The sequence below is a fragment of the Acomys russatus genome, chromosome X (genome assembly GCF_903995435.1).
Source record: "Acomys russatus chromosome X, mAcoRus1.1, whole genome shotgun sequence".
NCBI lineage: Eukaryota > Metazoa > Chordata > Mammalia > Rodentia > Muridae > Acomys > Acomys russatus.
Genome location: NC_067169.1, coordinates 85,314,835 through 85,339,008, shown reverse-complemented (window position 1 = coordinate 85,339,008; position 24,174 = coordinate 85,314,835). Strand labels below are relative to the sequence as shown.

General features: G+C 37.3%; 1 protein-coding gene across 1 annotated transcript in view; it reads right to left on the bottom strand.

Annotated features, from left to right (window-relative positions):
• The window catches only part of Pak3 (p21 (RAC1) activated kinase 3), a 116,800-nt gene that overhangs the window by 58,818 nt on the left and 33,808 nt on the right, over positions 1–24,174 (bottom strand). The window contains exons 5-9 of the mRNA XM_051142529.1: positions 14,181–14,281; positions 11,616–11,678; positions 9,998–10,042; positions 8,693–8,846; positions 7,785–7,822 (exon numbers count right to left, since the gene is read on the bottom strand). Of these exons, the coding sequence (XP_050998486.1) occupies positions 7,785–7,822; positions 8,693–8,846; positions 9,998–10,042; positions 11,616–11,678; positions 14,181–14,281 (401 nt within the window). The remainder of the gene's footprint in view (positions 1–7,784; positions 7,823–8,692; positions 8,847–9,997; positions 10,043–11,615; positions 11,679–14,180; positions 14,282–24,174) is intronic.

Here is a 24,174-nt window from a genome sequence, read left to right as displayed (position 1 = left end):
TTCTTTTTAAAATTTTTTATTATCTAATTAATTTATTCAGATTACAACTCAATTGTTATCCCATCACTTGTATCCTCCCATTCCTCCCTCCCTCCCATTTTCACTCTATTCCTTTCCCCTAGGTCTAAAGACCAAGTGGGACCTCCTCCTCCACTATATGGTCATAGGCTATCAAGTCTCATCTTGGTAGCCTGCTTATTCTTTCTTTGAGTGCCGGGGAGGTGGTCAAATATGGGGCACCAAAGTTCATGTCAGAGTCAGTCCCTGCTCTCCACATAACTGTGGAGACTGTCCTGTCCATTGTATTGTCCTTGGTTAGTGCAATAGTTTGAGCAGACCCCCTGGGCCCCGATCCACCTGTCATGATGTTCTTGCAGGTTTCTAGGACCCTCTGGGTCCTTCTATTTCCCCATCTCCTATATTTCCCTTACCTAAAGTCCCAGTAGGATGTACTCACATCTATCCCAATCTCCTCCTAAGACTTTTGTGGGAGATGCCTTTTGGGCTAGTGCCCAATTATAAATGAGTATATACCATGTGAGTCTTTCTGCTTCTGGGTTAACTCACTCAGTATGATTGTTTATAGTTCCATCCATTTGTCCACAAATTTTGGGATATTTTTGTTTTTAATACCTGAGTAGTATTCCATGGTGCAAATGTACCACAGTTTCTTTATCCATTCTTCAACTGAGGGACATTTAGGCTGTTTCTAGGTTCTGACTACTATGAATAAGGCTGCTATGAACATGGTTGAACGTATGTCCCTGTTGTGTGGTGGCACATTTTCTGGGTATATTCCAAGGAGTGGTATAGCTGGATCTTGAGGAAGCCCTATTCTCAGTTTTCTGAGATAGCGCCAGATAGCTTTCCAAAGTGGCTGTACTAGTTTGCATTCCCACCAGCAATGAAGGAGTGTTCCTCTCTCCCCACATCCTCGCCAGCATGTGGTGTCACTTGAATTTTTGATCTTAGCCATTCTGGTGGGTGTAAGATGGAATCTCAGAGTTGTTTTGATTTGCATTTCCCTGATGACTAAGGAGGTTGAGCATTTCTTTAAGTGTTTCTCAGCCATTTGATATTCCTCTGTTGAGAATTCTGTTTAGTTCTGAGCCCCATTTCTCAATTGGGTTATTCCCTTGCTCTCTTCATCATGATCTTTCCCCTGGTATTCTTTTTGTTTAGAGTACCTATCATCGTTTTCATAGACCCAACTCTTATTTGCTCTTCAAGATCTTGCCTAAATGCCATTTTTATGATATATTTTCTAACTCAAAATCCACCAAATATGTATCACATACCTATCTGTACCAAGCACTAAACTTAAACATCTCAATACAAAGACTTGTTTCTTTTACCCTCTCCACATCAATGCAATGTCTTTACCATGAATTTACACAGCAAATGAATACACTTAATAGTGCATAAAACCATCCACATGGTATTGTAATTTCTTTTGATCATACTAATATTTCCCTAAAAGGGTGAACTCAAACCTTGTAAGGTTTATACAAAGAGTTATTTGACAAACAAGCACTAAAAAAGTGGATATGTAATTAAATATTTTCATTTCCATAGAGCAAGATCGTATTTTTTCTAATTTAGCGGAATTTCACTGTTACAAAACTTAGCTTCATTTTTATAAAAACCAGTAGAAAGAATCTCCAAACAGTTTATATCACATGAGAAAATAAAATGTAATATACACATCATCCCAGCAAGTTGTCATTTTAAATAACTAACATACCTAAAACATAAAATTATTTTCTCTCATAACTGGTCAAAGTTCTGAGGTTAAGTATCAGCGTATGCTATTCTCCCATGCGTCTCTCATTTAGAGTCCCAATAGGATGCCCTCCCCTCTGTCCCAGTTTCCTGGTAAGTGAAGGCTTTCGTGGGGCATGCCCCTTGGGCTAGTATGCAGATATAAGTGAGTATATACCATTTGATTCTTTCTGCTTCTGGGTTAACTCACTCATTATGATCATTTCTAGCTCAATCCATTTATCCACAAATTTCGGGAATTCCTTGTTTTTAATAGCTGAGTAGTATTCCATAGTGTATATGTACCACAGTTTCTTTATCCACTCTTCTACTGAGGGACACTTAGGCTGTTTCCAAGTTCTGGCTCTTATGAATAAGGCTGCTATGAACATGGTTGAGCAAATCTTGTTGTGTGCTGGAGCATCTTCTGGGTATATTCCAAGGAGTGGAATAGCTGGGTCTTGAGGAAGCCCTATTCCCAGTTTTCTGAGATAGCACCAGATAGATTTCCAAAGTGGCTGTACTAGACAAGTAGAACATTATGATAGGCAGATCTGGGCCCAGGGGTCCTGCACAAACTAAGACACCAGCCAAGGACAATATAGGCCATAAACTTTAAACCCCTACCCAGATCTAGCCAATGGTCAGAACATTCTCCACAGTTGAGTGGAGAGTGGGATATGTCTTTCCCACGTATTCTGGTGCCTCACATTTGACCATGTCCCCTGGAGGGGGAGACCTGGTGGCACTCAGAGGAAGGACAGCAGGTTGCCAAGAAGAGACTTGATACCCTATGAGCATATACAGGAGGAGGTAATCCCCCTCAGGAACAGTCATAGAGGAGGGGAATAATGGGAAAATGGGAGGGAGGGAAGAATGGGCGGATACAAGGGATGGGATAACCATTGAGATGTAACAAGAATAAATTAATAAAAAAAAGTTAAAAAAAAGTATCAGCGTATGACTCTGACATGAACTCTGGTGCCCTATATTTGACCACCTTGGTGGGGAGGCCTGGTGGCACTCATGGAACGAATAAGCAGGCTACCAAGACGAGACTTGATAGCCTATGACCATATAGTGGGGGAGGAGGTTCCCCTTGGACTTAGACCTAGGGGAGGGGAACAGGGTGAAAGTGGGAGGGAGGGAGGAACAGGAGGATACAAGTGATGGGATAACAATTCAGTTGTAATCTGAATAAATTAATTAAATACATAAAGACAGGGGAAAAGTATCCACATGTGTTCAGTTGCAAATGAGACGTCTGTATCAAACCCCTCTGCTAAGGCTCAGAGACCTTCATAGAAAAGAGGTAGAAAGGTTGTAAGAGCCAGAGGTCAGGGAGGACCAGAGCACAAAAATGGCATCTGGACAGGAACGACACACCTATAAACTCACTGCAGCTGTGGTTTGCCTGGGAAGACCTGTAAAAGAGCAAGCCAGACAATATATTCTAGCAGACCTACACAGTCAAGTAACCTGGCCTCATGGGGCTTCACAGAGACTGAACCACTAACAAAAGAGTTTACATGGGCTGACCTAGACACACACACACACACACACACACACACACACACACACACACACACACACACAATGTAGCAGATGTGCAGCTTTCTCAACATGTGAGTTCCCTTTGTCTCTGCCTCTATTGTCTGCCTTTGGATCCCTTTCCCCTAGCTGGACTGCCTTGTCCAGCCTGAGTAGGAGAGGATGTGCTTAGTCCTGCTGAGACTTCATGTGCTAGCGTGGGTTTATACCCCTTCTCTGAGGAGAAGGGGAGTGGTATGGAGGAGGGGACATGAGGGAGGGACTTGGAGGGGAGGAGGCAAAGGGATGGGATCAGTCTGTAAAGTGAATAACTAACTAACTAAATATTTATTTATAATATATATAAATATAATAAATATTTATTTAGTAGCATGGATTGGGAAGGGATTCATGAAATACTACCACTAACCTAGGAGTTAAGGAGAGTTGGTGACTTCAGAAAATCAGTTTTCTTTAAGGCTCCATACCCAGAAGTGTATGTACTAAACTAATTAGCCAGTCAAAGGTTTATTAAATAAAAATAAAAGGACTTGAAACTGAGGGTGTATGGAGGGTGGAAGTGGATCTAGGAAGACTTAAACAGAGGACTTGGAGGTGAGTATGATCGAAGTATATTGCATGAAATTCTCAAAGAATTAATACAAATATTTTAAGAGATCTATGTCTTTATCAGGGAATTCATGATTACACACATATAAGATTAAATTATTTGGGGGAAAGTAGGTATTGATTGTAGGTTGTTGCCATTTTTTTCTACTTGGCTGTGACCTTTCTTTTATTTTCACTGTGACCCAGAAAGTTATCATGTCAAGTAAGGAAATGCCTGATCAGTTATATGAGCCACATTTTGTTCTGTTCGAGGGAGTATGGGCAAAGGCTTAAATATGGTCACATACAAGTCTCTTATGTAGAGAGAATGAATTTTTACTAGTGCTCCCATCTGCAAGTAATAGTAATAATATAGCAACTTATATTTAATGCAGAACATCTGCTAGATACTATAGTATAATACATTTATTATTATACATAATATTCACACAAGCCCTAGGAGGTAGATACTGTTATTATTCCCATTTACTGTTGAGTAAAGAGAAGCTCAGAGCAAAGAGAGGTCCAGAAAAGCTAAATTACTTTCACAAATACAGTCAGTAAGTAGAAGAACAAGATTAAACACTATGCTCAAATCTTCCCCTCTCGTTTCATTTCTTTCTTTTTCTTCTCTGTGTTTTATTTGTTTGGTTTTTTAGTGTGTGTGTGCATGTAGGCATAAGTGTGTGTGTGTGTGTGTGTATGTGTGTGTCTGTGTGTCTGTGTGTTTATGTGTGTGTGTGTTTGTGTGCTGGAGACTGAACTGTGTCTATACATGCTAAGCACACATTCAACTACTAATCTATATCCGTACCCTGCTCTTTATTTTATTTTTTGTTCTCATGAAGTATCTATAACATAAATTACTTTCTCCAGAAATTTAAGGTGGATATTTAAGTCGTACTAAGAACAGTCACATTATTGTATACTTATTAGCCCTTTTTGTCTTACAAAATTAAAACTTTGTTCTCATTAAGCAACTCTACATTCTCCTTGGCCCCAGATCCTAGCACTCATCTTACTTTCTTTCAATAAAAATGTAACTCCTCTGTGCATTCCTATGATTAGTATCATACAATATTTGTCTTATTATTGTTTCTTTCAGGCCCTCAGGATTCACCACATTTTATCATGTTCAAATTTTTCTTCCATCATAATGCTAAACAACAATCAAAAGCTTGTATTTAATACATATATTTGCTTCATCTGCTTATAGATATTTGTGATGTTCCCTCTTTTGGCTATCGTGGATGCAGCTGCTATGAACACAAGCGGACAAAGAGTCTCTCAAAGACATTGCCTTCTGCTCTAAATATATACATAGAAGGAGACTAGCTTAATTAAATGGTAATTTTACTTGTAATCTTTGAGACAGTGTCACACTATTTCAAAGCTTTACCATGTACAGTTATTTATTGTTGTCATACAGGTTACTTAAGGTGACATGAAGCCAGCATTTACTCTCTATAAAAACAAGCTTGGCTATCTACAGCCCTGAGTAAATGGTAAGATGACTTCCACCTCTAGGGAATCAAATGAAGCAGGAAATAATTTCTATCAGAGCATCAAAATAAAAATCCACAGCAAGAGAGGCCTTGCCTGTGACCCTTTTCTCTCTAAGGAATATGACTGACTGTTCCTTTAGTTACTACAGGACTTCCAAGAATTAGGTGACATATTTTCTGGTTTGTCCTCTACAAAGCTCTGTGATTTTGAGGAAAGTCATCTACCCACATGTGCCTCACTTTAAAAAATAATACAATTAAATATAGTGTTGTGATCCTAGTAAAATACGTTTGTGTCTCTGAACTTAAATTTCTTTATCTGTACATCTGAAAACTGACGGCAATGGGATAAGTCTTACGTAACTGTGTTGTGGGGAAGAGTAAATGAATATGCAAATAGTAACTAGCCCACACTGTACTTTGCAAATATATTTTGCGAGTGTTCAATTAAGAGAATTTACTAGTTCCATAATTAAATTACTGTTAATATGACTAGTATTTTCAAGACGAACAGTGTGAGATATACAAAACTACTTGTCCACATAAAGGCAAATATACAGGAATTTCTTTTATGTTTTATGTGTGGGTGTTTTGCCTGCATACATGTCTGCATTGTACTACGTGTGGGGAGTGGATGAATCCTGAGTGAAAGTGTATTGTTCACATAATCATGGCCATGACAAGAACTCCAATGCCTCAGAATCATCAGAATGACCAGTCTTTTCTTGGTGCAAGTATGGATGTTCACAGCACATGTTTGAAATTATCAACAACAGCTTCCTCCCAATGGAAAATTGCATCCTCTAATTGTTCTCCTACGAAGACCCCTTACCGGGATTAGCTAATCTGCCTCTTTGCTCATCTGAGTATAATAAACTTGAGTCCTCATTTCACTGTATATAATAAATAGGGTGGGTTCTGGGCTGTGGATTATCTCTATCAGAGCACAGAGTCTACTGGATAAACCCAGCGTTTTTGAACATGTTTCTCATTTCTTTGTTCTGCATTGCCTCAATTAGGTTACTCCAAAAGCCACGCCTGCATAGGCCACAAGAGGGTGTCAAGATTCTGTGACATTGTGGCATTGGAGTTACAGATGGTTGTGAGTTGTGGATACTGGGAATCAAACCCACGTCCTCTTGAAGAGCACCAAGTGCTCTTACCAACGAAGCTATCTCACTAGCCCATTACACATGAGTTTTAATAGGAACTTTATTTGTAATATGTGAGAACTGGACATAGTCTGGAAAGCCTTGAATAAGTGCATGGTTAGGCAGTGGTACATTCATATCTCAGAATAATGGATCAATATAAGTTGCAAACTATTGACACCAACAAAAGCATGGATGAATCTTAGAAGAAATATTATAAATGAAAAAGCAAACTATGTAAGTTTATATCCTGTACAACTTTACTTACATGATATGTGTATAAAGGTAAACCTTTAAAGGCAAACACCATATTAGTGACTGATTGAGGCTATAGTGTGAGTTGATTGTGATGGAAAGCATTCTACAGGAGTTCTAGATGTGTTATAAACCTTAATTATCTAATGTCTGACCCAAGTGGCCTTGGCTGTGAGCTTTCATACCATTTCAGTAGCGTTTACTATTTCTTCCTCAATCTTATAAACAAAAAACAATATTCTAAGGAGCAATAAACAAGTTTTTGTGATGACTTTTCTAAGAGACTGCTGAAAGAGCTCTGGAGGATTCCTCTAATCCTTATTTCTCCCTTTAAAAAAGGAAAGTGTTCAACTAAGGGGTTGCAAAGGTCCCATCTAACATGTGCACCCTAGCACTATTATGATGTGTATAATAGCAATAAGACTGTTGACTATATATACTGATAAGTCACATGACTGCCCGGTATGGGAATATCACTCAGAAGAGTATATGCTTGGCCTGTCTTTTCCAAAAATGGGTTGTAGTGAATGGTGGATACTTTGAATATGGAATTATAGTTCTTTTGAAGTTTTAGCTGGAAGTACAGTGGTAGTGATATTTCCACAAATATCACAATGTAGTCAAATATTTTCCTACAAAATAATTTTTGTAAAATCAGAGAATTCTATGAAACTTGTGATAACAAATGTCATTTATTTTTAGAATTGAAAACTGGGTGTAGTGAAACTAACAGTGGTGCCTAAGTTTACTAAAACACATGGTACCTTTAGTAATAGATAAAATATAGGTTCATATTAAGTTGATATATTAAATATATTAAAATACATAAAATTTATGTTTCTAAATAATGCCTTTTTAACTGCTTTTAAAATTAATATCTGAAAGTTGGGTATATGAAACAAATACAAGCAATTGTGCTATTAGATCTTAGGTTACAATGATTATGAGAAATAATTTTTAAATTTTTACTTACAGACTGATGTGCTGCTATATATCCATGGGCACTTTTATCTGAAAAGTCAGAATAAAAAAGTCACTTTTGTTTCATAAATCGTACCTAAAAACTGCTTATGTTCAATTAGAAGAAAATTTCAGTATTAAATCTATGACAGATGGCGTGTTTTTCTCCCTAAAATATCTCTTTTTAGGTCCTAATCATATTTTTCAGCAAGTCTCTTTGCCAATGAAGGCCTCATTTCAGCGGGAGTAAAGATATAGTATTCTTTTTTTCTCTAAACGCTAAATGATTTACTCTATTGAGCCAACTCAGATGATTTTTCTCAAATGATAAAAATGATCAACTAAATGAAATATGTACATAAGAGTGAAGTTACAGTTTTGGTTTAACTTGGATACGTACATACCCGCAAATGGAGTCACAAATTGTGATTAACAATATTCCAGTTTCTACAAATAGTAAGACATTGATGGTTTTTTCCCCTCTCAATTTGGGGACCCATTGGAAATAAGCTGACAAGCACAAAAGTTATTCTGTGCTGTCATGATCCAGATCATTTAATAAATTTCTAGATATCACTGTTCATCCTTATCCTCTTACTTCATTGCCATATTAGAAACCTAGTTTTATATGACTGACTACATTTGTACTCAGGAAGAGTTAGAAAGACGTGTCCTTGCTGATTCAAGCTATCATCACTGCTCCAGTGAACACTTTCCTTCTTTGTACTATAACAAAACCCAACTAAAACAAATCTTCTAACATGAATGTCAGGTTCCCACCCCATCTGCTGCTTAATTTACACTGAAGCCATGTGCAGAAAATACTGACGCTAACTCCAATATCCCTATAGATACTTTGGCCTCCTCATGAAGCTCTGAGAACTGGCTCTTCCCCTTTTGATACCACAGCATCCTCCTTACCTCCTGATGTAAAGCTCATGTATTTCTGGTTGTTGACGGTTTCTTTGGAGTCATAGAATTTGAGGACATCAAGAACAGCTTGTGGGTTCTTCTTCTGCTCTAATTTTGTTATGTTAGAGGTTTGGAGTAACCGCGCCCATTGTTCAGGAATTCCCTGTGGACAACCAAAGGGAAAGAATGGCTGCTCAGAACATTCATCAGGAGCATGCACATGTTCCAGTAAAGTTCTTCACCAAGAAGCCCATGCTACCTGTAGGATTACACTTGGGAAACTGAAGTTACATTCTAGATTTAACGTTAGTAACTTAATAATGCAATCATTCTCTCCTCTAATCAAAACACATAGGTAAAACTAGGATCCAACTTAAAAAGGGTGGGTGAGAGTATGATTGTGATTAAAAAAAAAAGCGCATGAAAATCACCTCCATATTGACTCTGCTCATCCATGAAATGATGTATACAGCTTAGCTTATTTGTTTTTTCTGGTGACTCAGGGCAGACATAGCAAGACTTCTCTAAATTTGTGCACAGTATAGTATAGTGCAGATCAGTGATTTTTCTTTAATGACTGGAGTAACATAAGATCACTTGGGGTATGTTTTAACCAGAATATCCTTTCAAATCAAAGGAAAGTCTCATCCATGGTCAGCTTAAACTTTCTGTTTACAAAATGGAATTTAGGGCTTCTAGGGTTTGATCAAATTTGGAGGAGAAAAACTAGATTTGTGGGGGGGGGAGCAATGGCCCCTGAAAGCCTGAACAGTAGCATTTATGCTGCTTGGGGTATTTTTCTTGCAGCTTTCTACAGGGCATGGTTTCCTCCTTTCCTCCCCCTTTCCCTCCCTCCCTACTTCACTCATTGGCCACTTAGAAGCTGGGGACTATATCAAATCCTTTCAAAAATTTGTAATGAATAATATGAAGCATGTGGAGCAGAGGCGGGGGGTGGGCAAGGAGAATTATTTAAAATTACAGAGCAGTTTTAGCTTTACATTGAGCATTCTTTCCTGTGTGTTCAACCTGCAGATATCCCCATTTTATAATTATCCAACCTCCAAGAATGGCTTGGAGAGAGAAATAGCTACACTATTGCTGAAGTGCATCCAGACACAATTTATATGGTTTGTCCCATGAAGTCTCGGCAAAACAATGTGTGACATGGGCCTCCAGAGTTTGGGAATGACAACAAAAAAGTGAGATAAGCCAAGCAACAACTCTACTGCACACACATGAACCTGCTACTGCAGTGCTATGACATCTCAAAGAAGCACTTTGATGCAAGCTTCTTTTGGGCCTGTGACGCACCTCTGGGAGCTTCCCTGGGCACATCTGTGAGCCATAGAGATCTGGCTGTAATGGACGTAAATAAAGAAAGAAAAGAAAGTTAAAACAGAATGTGGGACAACTTAGAAGGTGGGAAGAAATGAAACCAATGGGTCTGAATGGGGAGGGGATCCCTTTTAAAGCGGGGCAGTTATGGAAATAGGGGGTTATTAACTAAACCCGGGAAAGGACAGGCTACAGGACAACAAATTTAAGGGAACAGAGAAAGTAGTGTTACAAAGTTTGGATATATAATTCCACTTTGGGCCATAAATAGGCAGTAATAAGAATTACCATTAAGTGATTGGGGAAATCACCAAACAGCAGCAACAAGAATTTGGAGGGACAAGGGATAGCATCACAAAAAGCTTAAATAATCATTTGCAAGTTGTTTTTATAACTGGGTTATCACAGATAGCCCGTGGCCATGGGATGAAGTTACCAATTTCAGTTCCCAGTTCTGGTAATCTAAATTTCCATTTCACATTGCATTTATCTATGTGGCTAAAATTCAAAGGGTGGCTATGTAACAATAGTGAACTTTGTTGTAATATTAAGCTTTATTATTCTGTACTTTGTAGCTAAAGTCATGGGTGGCTTAGAGGAAATTATACGAAAGCCATCCTTATACTGCCAGGTACTATGCTTAGGTTTAGTATGCATTTATACTAGGGAAAGGAAAACATTTCATTTCAAATCTTGCATGAATAATTTCCATTTAATGATATAGTTCCCAAACCCCACTTCCCACAAATAAGATCAGATACAAATTAACAGAATTGTCTAATTAAAAATATCTTAAATGCTAAAGGAACATGCTTTGACCCAATTGCTTTGATTTGGGATATATGTCTTTGATTCCTGGCATTGATGGTTACTCCAAGCACAGTGAAACAACACGTTTACATGCATTCATCACGCAGTTTGATGCTAAAGCTTAAGCCAAAAATTGGAACTCAGGAGCCCATGCATGATCCCAGTTCTGATTCTAAGTGCAATTAATAGCATTTGGTTAATACTGTAATGGCCAAAGGAGTTATTAAGTGTTACAAATCCAGGTATGCATTGCACATAACCACTAAAGCAGACTTCACTGGCATGATCATTACCATAAGCATTAGAATATTTATAGGTATAATACATTCCCATGGCACTTCTAAACTTTTGTGATAAATAGTGGTATCATAATCACTAGACAGCAAAAAGAAATGCTGTCAGTTGAAGATGTTCTTCTAAATAACTCTACTTACCACATGACTATACTGCTGATATAATTTCTCTTTTCTAAGGTGAGACAAACTAGTTTCTCAATGATACCTGATTAACTGTAATTTGAGCATGTGCCACAATGGTATATAATCAGAGAGACATCTCATTACTCCAAATTGAGGAATCAATCTAAAACATTAGACAGCTAAGGGAGACCTACAAGTCTGAGCATCAGGAGCAGGAGCACATATCGATGCCTGTGTGTATACAATAACAAGTGGGTGTACATCAAGCTGGGGTGTGTCCAGTGTAGCCCAGGAGAATGGCAGCATGATATAACAGGCCAAGCATTTATCTTATCATAAGAAATGATAATTTATATCACTCATACCATTTTTCCCTCTGATTGACTTGAAGCGACCGTCACAGGTCTAGAGGTCTGGAAAGGGGAGTTCTGAAGTATTTGGGACAAAAATGGCAATATAATGGGTAAGGACTTGTAATAATTTAATACCCCAAAATCTCACCTCCCATCCTAATTTTAGCTGTAGGGTCCAAGTGTATGCCCAGATCATATGAGCCAACTAGCCATTAGGGCAATCACCAAGCAACATATCAGACTAGTGTTCAATTATTCCACAGAGTAGGCTCTTGTAATACAACTGGTCTGCAGTTCAGGAAATTGCTCAAAATTCAGCCTCCACAACCACAATAATCAAGTTTCCCCAACAGACAATAACCTAATGGTATCTATGGCAATTAAGACTCAAGTCTAAATCCTACCAATAGAAGTTTTAAAGGCTTATTAGTTTTGATAGTTTAAAAGTTAAATATACTAGAATACTAATTGAAAATCACAGATTAAGATAATGAAGAAGGAAGAATTTATTATCATTTTTAAAATGTATGTACAAGCAGCTGCTAAAGATCATCAAGATGACAAAAAATACTTCAAATTTCCAAATTTGTTGTGTGTCTGTCTGCAAGGTCAGTGAATTTCTATTAGTGGAAATAGTAAACAGCTAATTCATTTCCAAAGAATTTTGTAAGAGGAAGTTGTTTGGATTGGTTGCATCAGGACTAGAAAGGCTATCTCTAACATATTCCACCTCCCTCGTCTCTGATTGGTCCATTAGGTTCTAATTCAGACCACTATAGAAATGGCTTAGTGCTGCAGTCAGCAAGATGGTGGTGACTTAGTTTCCCTTTATTCACAGCTCAAACAAAAATAAAGACAGAGCTAAAGATGGGGAAACTGTGCAAAGGATGTCAAATAAGGCAGACATAAATAAAGTGCAAGTGAAGAATGCTAAATGAGATGACACTCACAGGATAACCCCAAAAGGAAAAGAATAAGATAAGAAAACATGGAATAACAGCAACCAAACTATGAGAAGTTTTAATGGAAGAAAAACATAGAGGTACTAAAAAATGAAATGCTTAAAAGAAAAGAGACAAATTGTTAGACAAAACTATAAAGTTTGAGGGCGTTTCTTGTTTCAAATATCAGAAAATTAACTAGAGTCTCCTTGGATGTTTTTAAACACACAATGGTCAGACTACAAAAACAATCTTCAATCCGGTGGGAAAGACGGTGGGTGGTAATGTTGATAATCGGTTTGTAGTTTCTAAATGTAGCCAAGAAAATGTTCTAGCAATGAAATAAAGCCTGGGCTCAAACTAAATGGTTTTTAAGTAATGTCTTTGACTCAGATATCAAAATTCATTAAATTGTATCGATCTCAATTTCAGCAGTCTCATTTCTGAGCATTTCTTTCTGCTTGCTAACAAGAACATAGAAATAATCAGCCTACACTAATTTATGAGGCAAGACATTTACTCTGTTTCTATTTCATTCTTGAACTGCTTAATCCCAAATAAAATAATTTGGTTGCCAATTCACCAATGTAGTTTAGTTCTCCAAATCAAATTGCCTTGCTTCTTTCTCCCTACTTAACCACATGACACAGTTCCTTCACTAACCATCATGCTACAAGACAGGAAATTGCATTCTTCAATGTCTATATATTTTCTACCTTAGTAAAACATAAAATATTGTGGTGATTTTTATCAAAGTTCAATTTTCTAAATTCATTTGAAGCTCCTTATTGTTTCCAAATGCTTATGTTAATTGAGTTGCTTACTGTATAGAAAAATTGGCTGAAATATGGGGTCATATTTCTAACAACCTCTCTCCCCTCACTCTTCTAATAAGGAGGGGGCAGCCAAATACTTTCTTTAGAAGAATAAAATGGCGTATATCTGAGACACTGTGCTATTTGAGCACTGCAATTATCCAAAGAAGAAACAGACCTAGATGTATGTCATAGCCAGATAATTCATGTTGGCAATTATAATAGATTATTCATATATAGTATGTATGTGAATAATCATATAACTATTAATACATATGTGATATACAACTAATATTTCTTCCTGAAACAAGGAGCTTGTGGTTTTGAATGTATACAAAATATAACTATTAATAATCCTAAAAATAATCTATGTTCTTAAAATCAAAGGGGCCACAAGGCAAATTTTACAGAGACTTTTGGTTGCTGTAGTTAGCTGATCTGTGTAATTCAGGAGCCACTGTAAATCCTGAATTATTCAGGTGCCTTCACTGGACAAGTTGAATAAATCATTCTTTGATTCACTTCACATGATTAAAGAACAGGTTCAGGCAGGGTCTCCTTACCACAGCTATATTTTCTGTGCCTTGGCAAATAAATATTTTCAATTAAAATTATAGGGTGATAAGACACATTTGTTAAGACAGACAAAACCATTTTGTCAATGTTGTTGCCTGTTTTCCATTGCTATGTACGATTATCCAGGAAAAGTCCATCGTCAGTCTCACGTTTTGGAATACAGCAATCCTTACTTGAAACCTATTTCGTAAAGAAAATAGGTTTTGTTTTCATGGCTTACAACACCAAATAAGGAGCTTACTTACAGTGAATTCCCCGGTGACTGCATCAAACCCCACATGAATCGTATGCTCAAAGTCTGAAGGAAGAGAGATCTCTGGGCGTTCTTTCTCTTTCTTCTTATTTGCTAAAGACAAAATGTTAACATGTATTTATTTGAGGCATAGTTTTGGCTTCCATAAACTGCATAAGAAGCCTCACCAAAACCAATTACAAAATAGAGAGACAACTGACTTATTTAAATCTTAAATTTAAACTTTAAGACTCATTATTTTCAGGTACATATGTACTTGTGTCTTAACCTCAGCGAAGACTCCATTGTTTATAACAAGTTTACTTTAGTAATTGATGTTATCCTTACTGAACAGTGACTGGAGACCTCTTGGTAGTGCAAATTCCTCTGATTTTTACATACCATTGTGGCCATTTCTATGTGTTCAGAGTGGCAAATGGAACAGCCTCCCCTTGTTCTTGCTCCACTGAGGTAACTTTTTATCTTTGTTTTCCTTTTTTCTGACCTCCCAACCTTGCTGGACATGGCTAACCACATGCCTCTGCATTTCTTTGACAATATGGTCTGATTTTCTTCCTCACACAGTAACCGTCATTTCTTTGAGTAACATTGGGTTTGTTATTTTACCCTTCCTACTGCAGCCTTTGTCCTGCAGTTTTTCTCTGTACATATTCTTTTCTCCCAGACACAAGCCTATGGCAGGGAACTCCCTAATCTGGTTGACAGAGACAGATCAAGATATGGTACTACAAAATACTTTATACAATTTGGGAAGACTTTTATTTAAGAACAATAGACAATTGTAAGTACATAATTCATAATTTATCAAGGCTCCCCAAGGCTTTAAAATTGTTCCAGTTGGATGCAGAATCCTGTTGAAGTAACTTCAGTAATGTCATAGAAACCAGCTCTGGATATCTTCTATAGGGCCAAATACTACTTGAAAAATCTAAAGAAATCTATAGGACCTCTACCCATCAAAATGTCATAATACCACATACACAATTTTGCATTTATTTTCATAAGTTCATAACACCTCTAGATTCCAGTTAAAGAGACCTTGTTTTATGCCCTACATCTTTTCAGGAACTTTCATCCATGGCTTCTTTGCCTGTAAATAAACTCTCCCCTCTTCTCTACTGACTGCACATTTATGACATACAGTCTTAGATATAATCACTGCACATGAGAAAGTCTCTGTATAGACTTGACTCAAAGTGTCTTTCTAAGGAAGTTGCTTGATAGCCAGTTTTTTGCCTTCTCTTGAGGCCAAGTGCAAAAAGTAAGAAACTCCAATGTGTTCATCCTCCATATTGGAGGAGGCATATGGTCTTAGTCTCCTCTTTGGGGAGGAATGGAATGAAGAAGAGAGTATATCACTCCTTTCCAACTGATAATTACAAGAAATGATTTGACAGTATACAAAATTAAGGAAATACGAAGCATACTGACACTTATCATGTATTTGAGTCTTTAAAAGAGTTGTATGCCTTTGTTAGGCTTTTTCCTTGGTCCCTTTTCTTGCTTGATTGTTTTGTCATATTATGATTTGTTTGTTTTAGACTTGTTTTATTTTATTATTACTTAGATACCTGTTTGTTTTCTAAGAGAGACAGAAAGGGATTCACCCAGATGGGGGATTAAGTGGGAGCTGGGAAGAGAAATAGTATGAGAAACCATAATCACAATATATTGCATAAAAGAATCAATTTTTCAATTTTAAAAAGTTTTGAAAAGAGTTGTATAGCCAAGTCATAGTGTTCCCACAGAAGTTAGTACTCCTACATTGGCCCAGATAACAAAACCAACATTTTGGAAGCCAGCCTAGATTTTTTTTCTGTAAGTTTACATTGTTGGTCACCATTTTTCTTTTAATTCTATCTCCTGAAATTGTTTCATAAGTCATTATCTTTGTCCAAGGCATTGATATTTCCCTCGTGTACCACTGCCTCCCATTTTGCTCCCCTCTGATTCATTTAGCTATTCTGTGACCAGATACTGTTGTTGCCTTTAAGATCTCATTACTTACGTGTTAAAATTTATTCTTCAAACACTGTATTTAAGAGCTTGCATGACCTGGTCAACAGTTTACCTCTGTAGTTTCTACTGTTGCCATGGAAACCACTATCCACATTCTCAATGCTTCCTAAATATCAGGGTTTTCTCTTGCCTCCACGCTTTTATATATGCCAGGCTATGACTTAAAATATTGAATTTCTTACCTTCTCCTGCCAGATCTGCCTGGATTATTCTCATTCAGTTGTTACATTTTTCTTTTATTTTTGTTTACCATGCTGGAGATCATATTAAAGCCTCACAAAATTTAATGCAAGCACTTTACCAGTCCTTATTCTTCTTGAAGACTCTCTCATAGAACCACCTAGTATATATTCTAAGCTTACTGATAAGCTTACCACTTACCAATGCTGTATTATTAGAGGCTCTTTTCCTACCTATCTCTCTGTCTAAAATTCACAACACTTGACAACAAACCTCATCTTACAATTCTCTAGCACCTATATGAATATTCAAGCCCCATCATTTTTGGAAGACTGACCATGAAAAAAGTAGTTCCAGAGTTATCTCACTTAAACTATGGAACCACCTTTATAAAGCTGGCAGAACTAGTATGTGAACCTAATTCTCACTATGTTCCAAGAACATAAACTTGGACTCCAATTAGCTGATGACTTGGTAGATTTTCAAGAAAAATGAAGCAACTTTTGTCCTAGTCTTCAGCAAATCTTCAATAATTACATGGAGCTTAGATATCTGATTGTTGTTTTACTTCATTTCTTGGGAATTCTACAATGAATTTCTTTCCATTAAGAATTTAGGAAACGTTGGTGACATATACTAAAATCCATGCTAACCTGGTTGTTGGGCTAAGATTCAATCTGATTCACCCAAGGTTGGTATTTGCAAAGAACAGACATCCAAGTGAGCATCACTTTCTAAGTGTAGCTTCCATATTCTGTCAGAACAGAGAGCAAAGCCACCAACTACTGGTTGCATCACAAAATGCAAACACCATTTTACTTTGGGACCTTCCAAGTATGAACAAATTTTCCTTGTTACCTTAGGGTTAGGTAAACCTTCTAAAATCTCATATTTTGTCATCTATCTCTATTCTATCACCATATAAAGAAACAAAAGCCCATCTTGTGACCTATACCGATTCTATACCCATTCCTAATAGTCTACATTATCTCTAGAGCTAGAGCTTATACCATTAAATACTCTCAACATTTCTTGCCTTGGGTTCTCAAATTTCTCCATAAATCACTGTTATCTGAGGGAATCTATATTTAAAATGAGGTACTGTAGCCTTTTGTGTGGATTTCTACTTATATAATCCTAGAGGGAGGTGCTCTACCCCAAGACTTTCCCATCTGCAAGAATGGTGAAGTTACATTTCTGTCACTTTATTCCAAAGTGTTTATTTGAGGTCAATACTTAAATTACTCTTCTTTTGAAGTGATTGGCACTTTCCCCTTCCTGTTTATGCCCCTGTTCCTTTGAAGACTTTGCCTTCCAGTCTTTCTTCCCAATCTCTACACTGGCATTATTCTGAAACAGGAGATACAAGTGGGCAACTTCTTCAAACCCCTTCCTTAGGGGATCCTTGGTCTTCCTCAGATCAGTGTTATCTCCTTTTTTCCCCTTTCAACCCACTGTTTACATCACCTTTTAATTGAATGGTTCTAGCCACAATACCATGGGTAAGTATATACAATTTCAATGTATGGTGTCTAGTTGGAACTGTCAAGCTCTCTGGAAGTTATATATAGACAAATGATTTTCTAAACCCAAGAGGCAATGTTTGGCTAGGGGGGGAAACTCCAAATAACCCTGCTGCTTTTATTAAGCAGAATGACCTTTTCTCTGAAATATTCAATCTTGTTTTCTCATGCTCTAAGCCCAGTCTACCACTCTACTGACCTAATTCTGTGAAACCCTTACTCCTGTATCATGTCTACAATGATGTCAACAAAACCAACACTCTCTGGCTATCTCTATTGTAAGGCACTTATACCAACTCCCTGGCCTACATTCTGTGGTGCATCATGTAAATGGCTCCTGCTCTATGGTCCTAGGAACTCTCACCCCATGATTTCCTTTAGCAACTATGTGACAAAGCTCTATCCTGACATAGGGCTAAATTCCCTCCATTCCTATACTAAAGCTGCTATGGATTGTTCCCTGAAGGGATTACATGGAAATGTGGATTGTTTTATTATTAAGATCACAGACCTTAGCTAGAACACTACTGATTCTTAGAAGAGTCATTTTCTTCTTACCTCTTCAGTCTTTCTCTTTCCTCTCAAACTTTTTTTTAGGCTTAAAAGACATGTTGGGATTTCTCCATTCCAAAAAGACAAGAAAGCCTGTCAACATGCTCATACCCATGACTTACTGTTATCATCACTCACCACTGCCTTATGTAAGCTAAGCATCTACAAAATCAATTTATACTTCATCTCTCATTTCTCCAACAACTGTAATAGCTCCCAAACACACATTAATCTCAATTCCCAAGTGCCATGTTTCAGTCCTTATAAAAATGTCTTCTCAATAAGAACCAACACTGTGCACCAGAAACATCTTGAAACTCCTCCACATAGCTCTTTCCTAGAATCCAGTACTGTATTTCTGGCCTCTTCTTTTAGGACTTATTTATAAGATATTTTTTGTTGGCTGTTTAGATCACATTCCCTAGAAGCTGCCTTGGGTCACCTCTCCTCATCAATACACTCTCCCCTTTGGTTCATCTCTTCAACACACTTCCTTTATTTCAGCATCCACACTATGATTTCAACTTTGTCTCAGCACAATCCCAACACCCATTAGACATCTCCAATTATTTGCCTCCCTGTTTCCTTATAGCAAATATTTCTGAAGGAATATGACACTACATCTCCTTGCTTTCCTACCTCATTCATCTCCAGTTCCTCTTCTTGCAACCTGATTCATTCCTCTCTTTTACTAAGCGTCCTTTGTAAATAATGGATCTACATTTCCTACTTCTAATGACACTGTTCCTGCATTGTTTCTCCAAAGCTTTATCATGCCACTTCCTACTCTCCCATCATTCAGAGTAGCAAATCAGAACTTCTAGTTATATTAAGAAGCAGTGTTTCATGCTTGTTGCCTTTGCAATGCTGCTCATTGTACTTGAAAAGCCACTCACTCCTTACATGGCTACTTATACTTTCTGTATACTTCTTAAGACTCACCTCAGTTTACTGGTCATCTCATTCAGAAAGCCTTCTCTATGTCCTTTTCCCCTCAATCATCAACCTATTTTGCTTTCCAGTACTCTTCTGTTTTTACTTGCCATAGTAAATTCTAATCATTGACTAACTTGCTTCTTATCAAGCCATCAGTTTCTTAAAGGCGGAGATTGGAATTTAGACCTTCTTTGCCTCAGAACATCATAACACTCAATGCTTCATAATAAGTCCAATGAGTAAAGAAATGGATGGATGGATAGATGGCTTTACATGGCATGGAATGACCCTGAGGAGATAGGGCATGATTGTTTGCTCTTTGTTCATTGATGAGGAAACAATGACCCAGGCCCACTAAGAAGACCAAGGAAGTGAAGGCTACATAGTAGAATTATTTTAGTAGTTGACTTTGTTCATGGTGTCAGTGATCTTTATGCATTGGAGGAAATGACTCCATATTCCTTCAGTCACATGTTGGGTGAGATGTCACTTTGGTGTCAAAGATATATATTAGGGACACAGTTGGGTAGAATTCAAGGTACAGACAACCAACCAGTCTCCCTCAGGTGAAATCCCTCAATAATGGCATTTATCTTCAGTAATTTGCTTTAGAAAACTGTCACATGGGATTTACTTGTTCTAGGAGGTTCACTTTCCATCCTCCCCTAAAATTCCAGAGAGTATTGTTTTTGTTTTTCTTGCATTAGCTTTCATAAAGTTACTTCCAGAATTATATTTTAGAGTAATTTCTACCTTCCTTGAAAATAGAGCATGCAGGTAAACAAATGAATGGCAAGAGACAGACATAGAGAAAGCTTTTCTACATAAATTTACCCTAAAAGTACACACACACACACACACACACACACACACACACACACACACACACACACACACAAATAAATTAAAGCAAAGGAAAGTATGCAATATCTTCCAGTACATGTGGCAAAATTTAAAAAGCAACACTTAAAGCTGTATTAATTTGGAAAGACCAAAACCAAATATTAATCATAATTTAAAATACAAAAATAATGTTTCCAAAGAACAATAAACATACAGATTGGATAGTTCCCTGAGGTAAACATTTCATTACCCTGGCAATATGGAATAACTCTCAGCTCTCTTTCATTGTCTTTGAATCAGTCAGTGGAGCAGTTAGGAAGTGAGCATTAAATTAGGGATCAATGTAGTGACAAATTATGCTAAATGATTCATTAAGAACTTAGGCAAAACTTTAAAGGTACAAATTAGCTGGGAGAATGAGCTCAATTTAAAAAAAGGAGCAATATTACCAGACTAGAGAAAACTAGGAAGTAAATCAGAATAAAAGAGAATAAATGTTCAAGATAAATGCATGCCACAGGAAAAATAGAGATATTTGTAGTCAACAGTCTAAGTGAACTAAAAGTAGGACCCAAGAAATAAACCCACAAGTACCAGGTAGATAAACAATCTATAAAGAAATAAGAAAGAGAGTAGAAGAAAAAAAATCAGAAGTACGAAAGCATATAGCAAACATATAAATTAGAAGACAGCAGTAAACACAGGGAGAATAGTCTTGAAAATCAAGAAGGACAGAAAGATGAAGCTGGAGATAATGGTAACGAATGTGTGGGAAAGGTCTGTGAGGAGGTGGATGAGATAATGGAGTTCTTATGAAGACAAGCTCGTTAGCTCTGTGCTATTAAGGTACCTGGCCTTATCAGGCTTCACTCAGGCTGAGAACAAACAGTGGGTGTGCAACAGAGAAATGAAAGCACCTACCTATGACTACATCTTTTACTTCTAAGGCCAATTACTGGGCATTTCCTATAATCTCTGCTTCCCTCCCTCCATCTCTTCCTTTGTGTACACATGTGTGGAGACATGTATGTACACACATGCATGTATTATTTTTGCAATTGGGAAATCCCTTGCAGATAAGGAGTTTGCTTTCTTACAATGTTCATCACTCAGCTCGACACATAAACAGCAGGCACCACTATCTCTTGGGTGACAGATACAAGGAGTTCAGACATACTCCAGATTATCTTACTCCTGAACTGAAAAACCAATAAATTACATTTGTGTTTAAAGTCAAAATACAACTCAGATCTAGGGATTGGCCATTTGCTCCCATGTCTCTATCTCATGGGGTGTCCTTTAAGATAATGGAGAGCTAATAAAGCAATTTATTAGGCCACTTTAATTGGGGCTCCTGTGGATTTGAACTTTACTGGGAAATTGCTTAATGCAACAACCACTGACTTGGCATGAGAACACCTCCTTGTCCCTTCTGGTGTATATTAGTGAAGCCAAATAACTTGTGTGGCCAGGAGGAGCCACTTTCTGCACTGGAAGTAGGCATGACTGGGTCAGAGATGCACCATACTCAGAAGCCTATTTTATAACACAACGTCCATACAGTTTTTTTCCTTTCTAGGAAATTCATGATGAAAAAACTATTTTTTAAACTGTTATCCACATTCTGTGGGGGATAACATTCATTTTTCCTAACTGGCAATCCTTCATGAGGTGCTCGTTGTTTACCTCGATGAGAGATGCTTTTTCTGAGATTCACACATTGTCTATAAAATATTGCTTTTGTGGTTTGTGAGGTTTAAAAGACATTACTGCCTAATTAACTACTAGGGCAGTGCATTACATATGGGATTGTTGCTGCTATATTTCATTTTGCTATCACTTTGTTTCACCCTCTGATTCACAGCCAGTGCACGGTGCCGTCACTCTAAAGTGGAAAGCTTCCTGAAGCCCTTTTTATACTTGAGTAAGTATAAGTATTTCAGAACCGTTGTTCTTCCTAGGGCAACAATAGCCCTACAGGTGGTATCACCAAGCAGGTGCTCTTTGGGAAAGCAATAGTCCCAGAGGGATTGATTTCTGCCAAGCTTCTACTCCCTAACACACCTGCTTTCTATAAAAATACCCTATTTGGAGGGGACCCACAGGAATTTCTTACCTCCTGAATTTATGACATGTAAATCTTTCCTTATGACATGCAAATCTTTCTTGACACAGCCGGAAAAGTAATTGTCTAGATTTTACATTTGGGAGCCTTGAAATTTATTATTTTACCATTGCAAATATTGGAAATACTATGTGGTAATGGAAATGGAAAAAGCAGGCATAAAACATCACTTTTAATGTTGGCTCCAAATATTTAAAGAAGTTGACAGTGAAGGGCAGGTTAAAAAAAAAACTACAAAGTCTCCACATAACTCTTTCTTATTTAAGCCTAGCATCTTGGGAAAAATGCACACTGAATCTGAGTAGAAAAGCAGGGTGCTTCTCATCAAACAAGAAGAGGGCTGGCTTAGGAATCAGTATAAGAGAAGAAACAATCGCCATTTCTTCTGTTCTAATTTAGTATAGTTACCCAATATTTTAATTTTATAAACATCAAACATTATTGTCATAAAACAATTTAAACATCTTCGAAAGAACACAATAATTACAGAAAAATAATGCATTTTTAAAAAGTCTAGGTACTTCCTGCTAGTAAAGTGGGACAAGAGGAAGAAAATCCTGTAAGAAAATAAAAATGACCAAGGTCATCGTTGCTAATTCACCTAGGTTTCTCCTTTTTTTTCCTTAAAAGATTCCATTTTGCACTTTCCACTGAGTAAAACATATTTTCAAAAAAGGTTCAATTATTTTCATTTGTTTGGGCAAGTAATCATTGAACTAAGGCTTGAAGACTACACCTGTTCAGCTTTGTCGGCATCATTTAATGGTTTTGAAATGGCCTCTTGTATAAAGTAGCTTCAAGGAAAGCCTTACCTCCATCATAGGAGGATTGCAGAACACGACTTTAAACATCATCAATATGTAGTTGGGACAGTACAGTGTGTAAAGTCTATTCTGCCTTCAGAAACCAGCTAAAGTAATTCAGAGGGTCTAATTCACCTATCTGAATTTTCTTTATGTATAGTTCATTTCCATGGGAAAATAGTCAGCCAATTTCCTTCTCTCTGGTCTTCAGTAGCTATAAAGACAGTATGTACAGATAGAACCTCCAGATGGTACCTGCTTCTGCAAGAGTAGCTACAAGCTTAATCCATGTGTTGGCTGGTTCATGGAAATGATCAGATGAGCACAAGGAAATGACAGTCCCATGTGAGGCATGTAGTCAGCCCCATTGACACATGCAGACATTCATAGCTTTCTGTGGTTTCATCTTCAGAAATACTCAACAATACTGATCAGTCTGGAAAATAATAAAGTTGCCTTTCATCTCTTTCTAGGAAGCATACACTTGCTCCAGTCTTATTTCTGTTCATTACAAAGATGGACCAGTTTCAATGGGTAATATTTGAGAACTATAAGGCAAAGACGAAGTAGTGCCTTAGGGAGACACGCTATCCAAATGGACTGTTATATAAATAAAGTACAAGGCTGAGAAGGGTAAAAGGGCCTCATCCACTTTAAGAAAGGACTTTCTTAATCCTTGGCTATTAGTAACTTTTGTATCCTTTCATACTTCACTTTAATGTTGGATACAGCATGTTTCTCTTTTCTCCCTTCTAACCTCATCCTTTGTTCTTCTTTTTATCCTTTTTTTCTTTATCCTTTTTCTCTTTACTTCACTGTATACATCTCCCAGTTCTATATTTCATACCTCTCTTCAATTTGAGTAGATAGTGGTTTTACCGGGCTACCTGCAAATTTTCCCTGTTTATTACCCTTGAAGTGGGGGCACAGGCTTTTGGAGAGAGGGAGTGGATATCTGTACCCCACCTTCTTTCCATTTCAATAAGGATCTTCTAAGAGTGAAGG